The sequence below is a fragment of the Morone saxatilis genome, unplaced genomic scaffold (genome assembly GCF_004916995.1).
Source record: "Morone saxatilis isolate NCDOM2014 unplaced genomic scaffold, NCSU_SB_2.0 Contig16, whole genome shotgun sequence".
Taxonomy (NCBI): domain Eukaryota; kingdom Metazoa; phylum Chordata; class Actinopteri; family Moronidae; genus Morone; species Morone saxatilis.
In genome coordinates, this window is record NW_023339718.1 from 5661026 (window position 1) to 5671454 (window position 10429).

Below are 10429 nucleotides of genomic sequence, written 5' to 3' on the forward strand. Positions count from 1 at the left end.
TCGGATGATGTCGTTATTTTAGCATTCATATTACCATCAGTTTATTGGATCAAATGGCACATGCCACTGAACTTATGCTCACGACTAATGCCCTGCCTATCTTACAGCACTGACTTATCTCTGCTCTCTCTCTCTTTCTCTCCTCTTCTCTCTCTCTCTCTCTCTCTCTCTCTCTCTCCCACTCACCTAGAGGGCCCGAAGGGTCTGTTTCTTAGGTTTTCTGCCTGTTAAAAAGGCAGTTTTTTCCTTTGCCCTGCTACTTTTGGGTCTCTGGTAAATGTTAAAAGGAGTCGCTTAGCACCTGCCTCTATATTGAAAAGTGTCCTGAGCATAATTGTTGTTATGAAATTGGGGGGAGGCGGGGTGTCCGGCGCCGCGCGCGTATACAAATAAAACAATTTTTGATTTTATGCACCCTGACACTGCCCTGTATCTACATGCACTGATAGCTGCCCCTGATTAAATCACATGAAACTTCTGATTATTTTGTCATTACCCCTCAGTGAGACAGATTGAAGAGAGATATTCTTACTAGAGGAACACAAGGGCAAATATTTTACTTTAATGTTTGGCTGGAAGACGTCAATCAGGTTGCACTCCGCCTGTTTTGCTGTCCCAGCGTTGAAACCAAAGAAGGAGTAAAACTCTTCTTTCTTTTCCTCCTAAGAAGCGCCTTGTACGTCTCGCTCTACAACAGGGGATTGTTGGTTGCGTCCAGAATCGGGCCGCTGACCCGGGTACCCGGGCTTCTGTTTGCGTCCTTGGGTCAATCCATTTGTGGGTCATGGACTCCGTGGGGGCTTGGTCCAGCCTCAGCAAAGAAGCCCCGTTCCCCCAAGGGCCTGGGGCCGTTTCGCATAGTACCAAGCACCCCATCCAGCTCTGGCCCCGGAATCAATTAAACCGCCCCAGGCTCGTCCCCCTCTTGCACCCAAACCCACCGGCCATGAATCAGCCACCAGTCTTCTAATGCTTTCTCCCAACCGCGTCTCTCCAAACCCTCCCCAGGCTTCATCCTCAACCTGGGTCCAAACCCCCACCCCCCGCCTGCCAGCAGAAACTCCTCCTTCCATATGCAATGCGCGGGTGAGAAAGTGGACCCTGCGCGGGCCCTTCCCCTCAAGGTAGGCCCCGGCCAGGGTTGACCCCTCCGCTATCGTTTGTGGAGTCTCGGCAGCAAGGTGCGTTGATGTGGCTGAGTGGCAGAGTGGCGTACCTGGAGGGACGGCGCATGGGCTCTGTCCCCTACCTGCCCACCGGGTTGTCAGCAGGTTGGGAACACGCTTTACACTTGCGCTAGCTGGCTGGCCCGAATCTCTGACCAAATCGTCACTGCCGGTGTTGTGTCAAGGATGGTTCCGAACCCCGACCCCCCAAACCAGACCTGACAGCCCAGAAGAGCACCCAGTCCTTCTCCAGACTTCCCAGACTCTTACGGTCTGACCTAGACCATCTTTGCAGACCAACCAGTAACTGGAGTGTAACGGGTATGAAACTTTAACCTCACGTTATAGTGGGCCAAATTATCCACGGTTTTATATTATTTGGTTGTGATTGTTTTTTGAAAGGTGTGTTGCAATATGTTCAGAAAGCACTGATAGGCCTACACGAACGCTGGGAAATAGTTTCAAAAGTGAACAGTGTTCATTATATTGACAAAAACCTTATCAACAAGGCATCAAAATGTAACCAAACTATCTTCAATCAACTGTCCCTCAGCCATTCTATTTAGGGGGCGTAAAACCTATCCTATTCATCAATGCATTGCCAATATATTTTTTCCCGAATTTCAATATCGGATTCATTAAATCCTCTGGAATCGATTCAAGCCCCTGGGGCCGAGGGGTGTGGTGAGCCCAACACCTGTGGTTGCTGATTTGCTTTGTACGACGTTGGCCGGCACTCGACCAACAACAACAACAACATTGCAACCGAAAAAGCGACAGTTAAAACCCAGCGCCTTCAACTTAAAAGCAGGTTGTAAACCCGGACACAGGAAATAGACAGAATTAAGTCTAGTGTGCGTAAGCTGGTGCAGGCCAGAACTAGAACTAAAAAAAACATAAGCAATAACCAAACAAATTTGCACTACCACTTAAGCCACACGTTGCAGACCTTCTGCAGCAACCCGCGGCTGACTAGTGGGGTCGGCGATTGCCAAAGACAGGACGCAACCGGAGCGCACCACTCTCGTTCCTTTGCAGACTCCACGTGAAACTCTGCCGCCAGCACAGAAGATAACGGAGTCTGTGGCCGTTCTTCATCATGTAAGACCTCGTGCCGAGCCGACCCCAGTTGTGGCGGGCGCGAACGAAGCGGCGGCGACGCACGTTGTCTTCAGGGAGAACGTTGCGGGCAAGATGCGGCCCCGGCTGCGGGAAAGGCATCTTAAGCACCACGCGGCACGCGGTTTCGCCAGCACGTTGTAACTGCGAGCAGCCCGTGTCCGCATAATACATGATATTTGTGAAAAGAAAACGTAATGTATGCCCATCGGCATCTATTATTAACGGATCTTTATGCGTCCGGCGGTTCTTACCTTACACCTGGCTCGTTTAACTCGTTACCATCTCTACATACATGGAGCCAATTTAGTGTGACTTTTATGCATGGACAACCTCCGCGTCTGCTGGGCAGCTCTGGAGCCTCCAGTTGGCCTTCATGGTCGTCTTCATGTTGATGTTTAGCAGCTAGCGGGAGGTCACGTACACTGACAAGAAAGTGTTTCGCCCCGTGGCATCGGCTAACCTCCCACAGGCAATTGGAGCACATTTATCTATTTGTTACACTAAAATAAACCATATTATGCCAGCCATGAAAATTTGCCGGCAATTCAGAATAATTAATTCCCATAAACTCTTCCTCTAGCACTGTCAGAATGTTAACACGTAATTAAATACCTTTAACCCCAATTTGTAGCTTCGTAGAATGTGTGCTGTACAAAAAGTTGTCTCTTCGCCACATAAAGTTTAGTTTTAATAATATGTCTCTGTGAGAAAAATGTAATCTGGAAGTCAAAAAACTCATGACCCAATCCCCAAGCCCTTAACCATCACTAGATGCGTGCCACCAGATTAACTCCATGAATCACCAACAATACTGGTAAACTGCTCAGGCCTGAAAACCAGGATACTTACTATGGAATCTCTGCTCCGCATACCAGCAGAAGAGCCCAACCTAACCACCAACTCGCCCGATACAACCAAATCACGAGCCACGCCATCCCTCTCCCCTCAGTTACAAAACGTTCGAGGCCGACCGAACCCATCTTCAAAAAGACTCTCATATTTGGCTTAACTTATTCACTCAAGACCTTTTTTGTTTCACTTCTGCCGCTGCGGATTGCAAATGGTCTGTGGACCTAGGTCTGTGTGTTTTGGAGAGATTGGTACCACTGGAGGGGTCCTACACCTAGAGCTGTAAACTTCATGGTACTGGTCTGGTTTCCATATCCCTCTCCACCATTACTGAGAACTGCTCACGCCAACTTAATATGATTTAGTCCCAACACAGTTGAACCCTAGGTACAGTTCACACCTGTCCATAAAACTCTTCACTTCTATCTGATCAGCACTGCCTAGTTTTGACGTCTTGATCTGAGTTGGTGTGTTAGAGCTGGACAGGATCTATATATGATGAATGGGCTGTCAATCACAAGGTAGCCACCGCGCCCTGACCCCCAGAGCATTGTCTATTTTTAAACTTTCCGTTGTTAATGAATTATCAGGGAAAAAACCACTAAAATCATCCTCAACAAGCATCGCAGTTTTAAACTGCTGTGAAATTGTTGTTGTTGGTCCTCCTGCAGCTCCCTCCGTCAGCTTCAGAACCTCACCGCAGGAGGAAGGCCGGAGGAGCGGAGCTAACCTTGTCACTTATGTTTCACAGAACGGTTTACCCTGGTATCTCTCTCTCTCTCTTTCCCCCCCAACTGGTAGAGGCAGATGACCACCCACCTAGAGCCGAAGGGTCTGTCCTAGGTTTCTGCCTGGTAAAACTTCTGGTTTTATAGTGGGGTATATAGGGTATTAACTTACAGGTAGGGTATATAGTGGGGTATATAGGGCATTAACTTACAGGTAGGGTTTATAGTTGGGTATAAAGGGTATTAACTTACAGGTAGGGTATATAGTGGGGTATATAGGGCATTAACTTACAGGTAGGATTTATAGTTAGGTATAAAGGGTATTAACTTACAGGTAGGGTATACAGGGAGGTTCCACCTCAGCCAGAGCAGCTCTGTAGGCTCTGAAAGATGACGAGCTGTCAATCAAAGAGCTGTACTCCTCCAGAGCCTAAAAACATACAACACACTTTAAAACCTGTGACTCATTAACATATTAATTAAAGAGTATTGATTAATTATTACGACACAGACCTCAGCTGTGCTCCTCTGCCAGTCCAGACGCCGCAGGGGGGCGGAGTCCAGCGCTGACAGGATGGACAGGTACGAATTAAAGTTGTTCAGTTTGCGCAGGTGCTGCAGGGACACACAGGAAGTTACTGACAGGTACAGTTATACACACCTACAAATGTTAGTGAGCTATGATGCTAATATCCTCTAATAACAGTGACTGCAGTGAACCGTTACCTGTTGCACACCTGAGTTAAAGCTGCTTTCATTGTACAGACACTCACTTACTAACTGCTGTTTACCTTCATGACCTTCAGGAACTTCAGCAGCAGTTTCTCTCTGTCCTGAGGTTTGTCCTGAAGAATGATGACAGAACGAACCCTGAAACACACAACCACACATTCATACATTCATATAGTCACACATTTATATAGTCACACATTCATACATTCACACATTCAAACATTCACACATTCAAACATTTATACATTCACACATTCATACATTCAAACATTCAAACATTCACACATTCAAACATTCAAAAATTCATACATTCACACATTCATACATTCATACATTCAAACATTCATACATTCAAACATTCACACATTAACACATTCATACATTCAAAAATTCATACATTCACACATTCACATTCATACATTCATACATGTGATTATTAAGGTGATGAAATAAAATGTGAGTTTTCATATTTAGGACCTCAGTGCTGATGAAGGGTCGAACGGCTTCGTCCAATTATTTCTGTACAACCAATAATCTGACGTTCACGCCCACCTCGCTCAGTGTTTGGTCAGCTGTGTGAAAGTGGGCGGGATCTATTTTTTCATTCATTACACAGAGAACGGTTTCACTTTGACTGAGGTCAAGACTATAAGTGTCTTCCAGGAGAGTCTGGACATGTGTCCGTTATCAGAGACGACAAAGACACCCAGAGGAAGACTTTACAGCTGAAACTCTATAGATCAGCTCATAATTATTAATAGTTAATTGATTGATCTGTAACAGAGTGCTGTGTCAGTGTTTACCAGAAGGAGACATTGTTGAAGTGTTGGGTGAACTGTGTCATGTTAGGACTCTTTTCCTCATTCTGCTCTTTAGACCACAGCAAGACCTCTGGAAGCTAGACAGGTGAGAGACAGGTGAGACAGACAGGTGAGACAGACAGCCCCTTGTTGCTCTGTCCTACAATAACAATAACTTTTTTCTCCTTTTTCCCAAGATGCTAGCTAACTTGCTAACTAACGAGTGATGTAAATTAGCTAGCTAGTTAGCTAGCGCCTTGCTAACATTAGGTAACTTAAGATGTGACTATATATGGAGCTTTTCAACATAGATTAGCCTAGCACATAGCATATTTAAGTACAGGAAAGGCGGAAGTTGACTGAGGTTCTACTTGTTGACTTGTGAAGGGTTCACTGAGAGAGAAAAACAAGTGAAAGATGAAAGTTAAAATTTGTACCTCAATCTTGTAGAAGAGCTCAGAGTCCAGCAGAGTCAACTGTTCAGCTAAATCGTGACTCCTGAAGTCCAGAAGAGTTCCTGGTCTGAAAGAAGACAAAAGAGGAGACGTGTTGATGTCTGAATGAATGAAAGAACTGTCAATCAGCAAGAGGTCAGTGGTCAGAGGTTACCTGGCAGCCACGCCCCTTGCTGCGAGTGGGCGGAGTGACTGAGGAGAGCCAATCAACTGCCACCTCTGCTCCATCTTGGACAGAATGTTGGAGCGCAGCTGGTGGGCGGGTCCCAACTCTCCACCAATCAGGAGGCTGAACACCAGGTCCATCAGCAGCAGCAGCAAATCAGAGTCCAGCTCTATTGCACTGCGCACACAAACACATTATTATTCACACCTGGCCAAAAGTATATGGACATCTGAGCACTCCCTTCTGATTGGTTTAGATGTGTGTATCTCACCATAGCTCGTCAACCACTCTGACCAGCAGGTGTAAAGTCTTCTTGGCAGCTGTCAGGTCTGCAGGATCTCGTCCTTCACACAGTTTTCTGTACGTGATGATGGTTAAAGACTCACAACAAACTCAATCTGGACTGAAACTGTATCCACAGAACACCTGGACGAACTGATCCTTCCAACAGGTTACAAAAAATAGGTGAGAAAAAGAAAATCTGCAACATAAAGTATCATATCGTCTGCATATAAACACACTTTCTGAAATTTTTCTGGTCTGTGATCTTCTGTCAGTCTTTCTTCTCTGTAACCGAACTGAGAACTGATCACTGGTGCCACATTTCATCCATTAATGAGATTCTGTGTGTGTTCCTGTTGGATTCAGATCTACAGTAATCTGTAATCTGTGTCAGTGGTTTAAATCTTAATCTGTATTGTGCACACAGTGTGGAAATAATGTCCTGATACAGTTTGATACCAGTTTCTGTCTCAGAGGATATCTATGCTGCAGTTTGGTGATGACATCATCCGGGCAGATGAAGCTCCGGTAGGTCGAGAGGAAGGCCTCGCGGTACATACCCTGTTCTGCACACACACACATTTTATTGTTTATTGTTACATCCATGTAGAGACCAACCATCAACAGGCTAACAGGTCCCAGTAAAGTTCCACTGTGGATCCTATGGATTACATTAAGATTACATTACATACGCTTGTGAATGCAAGATAATGACGTTGTTGTGGCTGCAACTTAGTTATCTTAAAACTAAAATGTATTATCTGAAACCCACAAGTCTTAATCTTGTATCCGGTGGGAATCATATCGAGCACAATTGGAAGTGAAGGATGAGGACTTACCGTTGACGCTGTCATTCTCTGTTGCGTAGACCAACAGGATCTCAGGAGACGCTGCTTTCACGTCCGGACCGTCCTCCTCCTGAGACAGGCAGAGGTCATTGAGGAGACTGAATGAACAGTATTTAGCAGACAGGTCAGAGGTCAGGACTGTACCTCAGGTTTCATTGTGATTCTGTAGAGAATCTCCTGCTGGTTGGTCAGTAACACCTCCTCCTGCTCCTCCAGCTGCTCCCTGCTCCTCTGGCCATGCTCTGCCTCCTGCTGGAGATTCTGGGAACTGCAGACCAGAGCACCGTCACTGAGTCTGTGTTTGTGTATACAGGTGTGTGTTGATGTGTGTGTCTTTGTGTGTGTGTCACCTTTCTGTGGTCTGGTTCTCTTCATACTGACTGTCGGGTTCGACTGAATCCTGATGAGGACAAAACCAAAGATCAACAACTATAAAGTCTCAAACCCAAAAGTTAGTATCTGGAACAAATAAATGAGTCAATAAGTAATTAATAAGTTAGTCTCTTTTTCCAGTTTCCAGCTGACCTTTATGGAAATATCTGTGGAGTGTGAACAATCAATTAATTAATCAATTAATAAATCTGTAGAAACCTCAGGTCTTTACCTGTAGTCTCTTCTTCGGTGGTAGAATCGGAACAGGAGACAGCTCAGGTGAGGGGGCGGAGTCTGATGTGTGTGAGTCCAGGTTTGTTTCCAGGTGTGTTTCCAGGAGTGTGTGTGTGAGCTGGTAGGTGGTCTCGACCTCTCGCTGCCTGTTGCTGTACCGCTGACTGGAGGTCAAAGGTCGCGTGTAGAACGAAGCTGCTGACTGATCGCTGTACGACGAACAGTACTGGAGGTACTGTTGAACTGAACGCAGACAGACAGGTGGAGAGAGAGAGAGTTACCTCACCTGTTCTTTGAACTTTGAACTTTGAGGAATGTGTTATTCCTTATTCCTATTAGAATAAACTGCACACAGAGAGAAACTGCTAGCCTATCTTAGCACAAAGCCTGTTTTTACTCACTGTGCCTTTTCTTCTCGATCCCAGATTTTATCGTCCCTTAATGACATGTTTCTGTATTTACGATAATTGATTAATTTCATCAGTCTTGCAGCTTCGATAGATATACTGCCGCTATCATCTGCATAGCAATGGAATAATGGAATGATTCCTCATAATGTGCCTAAAGAGCACTTATTTATAAAGTAATAGTATTGCGTCAAGTACAGACCTGTGCATCCCTGGATTAACTTAGTTTTTATTGGAAATTCATCGTACCCCCATGCTACAAACTGCCTTGAACAATCCCCTGATAAATAGACTTAACCAGCTTAGTGCGGCGTTCCCTTTAATTGCCCAATTTTTGTGCTCATCTCTGCTAAAGAATTTATTTCGGTCAATGGTGTCAATGCAGCCACTTAGATCCTATAATACAAACGCTACAGAGACAAGTCCATGTCAGAAGCAACTAAAACGGTCATTACTAACTTTAACCAGAGCGCCTCTCTGTATTTATACAGTAATATATCATAAATACTTATAACTATTTATCATGTTTTATGCTAATTTTTTTTTTTTGGTGTTTTATTTTGAAGCCCCAGAACTGCTGTAGTATAAGAGCTTTTATTTTTAGAAATGTTCAGTCTGGCACTGATGCTAACTCATTGCATCATTAGCCCAATCTTAATCAGCCCCTAAATTGGGGCAATTCATTAAGAGCTTGTTTTAGGAGTTAAAACTAAATGCCTACTCTTACTTCTATCACAGCTACTTTACATAAATGTACTTATCTTACACTTACTGGTGTGTTTGTGTGGTGTCGTGTGTTACAGGAGGATGATGTTTGAAGGCTTGCTCTTCTCTTCTCAACTCTCCCTCTGACAACACACACTGTTTGCGTAACACACACACCCAACCACACAACACACACTTTAAAAAAAGGCTCACCACACGACCTTTCCAGTCAGGCGCCAGGGTGTGCTCATCCTCCTTCGTTGACGAAACAGAGCTTGTGCTTTGCTTCCCCTCCTGCCTGCGCTGACTCACTGCCTGCCTCCTGCGGACAAACCTCACACTGAAATGCCCATTTTATTATTATATTATAACCATAATCAAAACTCTTATCACAGGACCATCTTAGTCTCTGCGGGACAGCCCGGTGCCTAGTGATTTATTCCTTCTAATATTAATAACTCATTTAATGATAAATCATTTTAATTTTATTTTATATATTGTTACAATTCAATAATTCTTATTCAATATAGCTTAAAATATCGTCTACATTATTATATATTAATCGTTTTATATATTCCATGTCATTTACTTTTTTACATTAAAAGATTAATCCCTATATGCTATTTATTTGTTTTCTTAACTTTATCTATAAATTATAATACTTTCTCTATTAATATAATTAATAGCCATCCACAACCTTTCCCCTTCCATTATCCTGCTCCGATACTCCTCCACATTGCCACCCCTTCCGTTCCCTCAGGATCTGCCTCCTCTGTTCCCCCCTCCTCTGTCCCTCCGCCCCGCCTCGTCACCATGGCGGGGGAGCCCACGGCTTTCGTTGCTCTGCCCCCCCCGACTCTGGACTCACTCCCACCGGACCTCAGGAACCTGGACTCTCTCCACTCTTCAAATCAAGACTAAAAACTCACCTATTCAGATTGCCAATACCGCCACTTAACTGCTCCGTTACATTGCCTTTTCTTTCTCTTTGTTCTCTTTCCTGCTTTTTTTTTTATATTTGTACGGTGTCCTTGAGCTGCCCAGAGAGGCGCCCTTTAAATAAAATGTTATTATTTATTATTCCCATTTAATTCTATCCCCTTTTATTCAACTCCTTTTTTTTTTTTTTTTCTTTCTTTTTTTTTTTTTTTTCTTTTTTTCTCTCTCAGCAGGAGCGATCCAGACTACGACTTCCATTCCACCCGACTGCTCCTCTCGAGCCCTCCCTCCTCTTCCTCACCCCTCTCTCACTGCCTCCCGCCCTGCCGAGAAGAGACGCCGCAGCCGTTGCAGCGTGACTTCTGTCTCTGCTCTTTCTCTCTCTCGTCTGTCTTCTTCTCTCTCTCAGCTCTGTCCTGTCTGACTGTCTGCTGTTCTGAACCACACCGGGGCAACAAACTCTGAGGCCTCCTCGTTTTTGGATTTGACCCCCCGCCCCTCCAGAGGTTAGGCCCCGGGCGCCCGGCTACGATGACCTCTCCGCGCTCTCATTTCGGGTCCTTTGGACGAGGCCGCTGGGGGCCTCCCTCTCTCCCCCAGCAACGGGCCAACGCCCCCCTCCCG

General features: G+C 45.1%; 1 protein-coding gene across 1 annotated transcript; it reads right to left on the reverse strand.

The window, feature by feature from the left end:
- Positions 1 to 4197: 4197 nt before the first annotated feature.
- LOC118325488 (rap guanine nucleotide exchange factor 1-like) lies at positions 4198 to 9681 on the reverse strand (the record flags this gene model as incomplete). The annotated part of the gene is given in 15 exon segments (XM_035658199.1): positions 4198 to 4295; positions 4379 to 4480; positions 4657 to 4735; positions 5401 to 5495; positions 5835 to 5919; positions 6007 to 6195; positions 6290 to 6382; positions 6782 to 6866; positions 7140 to 7218; positions 7293 to 7416; positions 7499 to 7548; positions 7753 to 7997; positions 8156 to 8165; positions 9080 to 9188; positions 9602 to 9681. Coding segments are annotated over 15 exon segments (1523 nt in total), but the record flags the coding sequence as incomplete, so codon positions are not given.
- Positions 9682 to 10429: the final 748 nt, after the last annotated feature.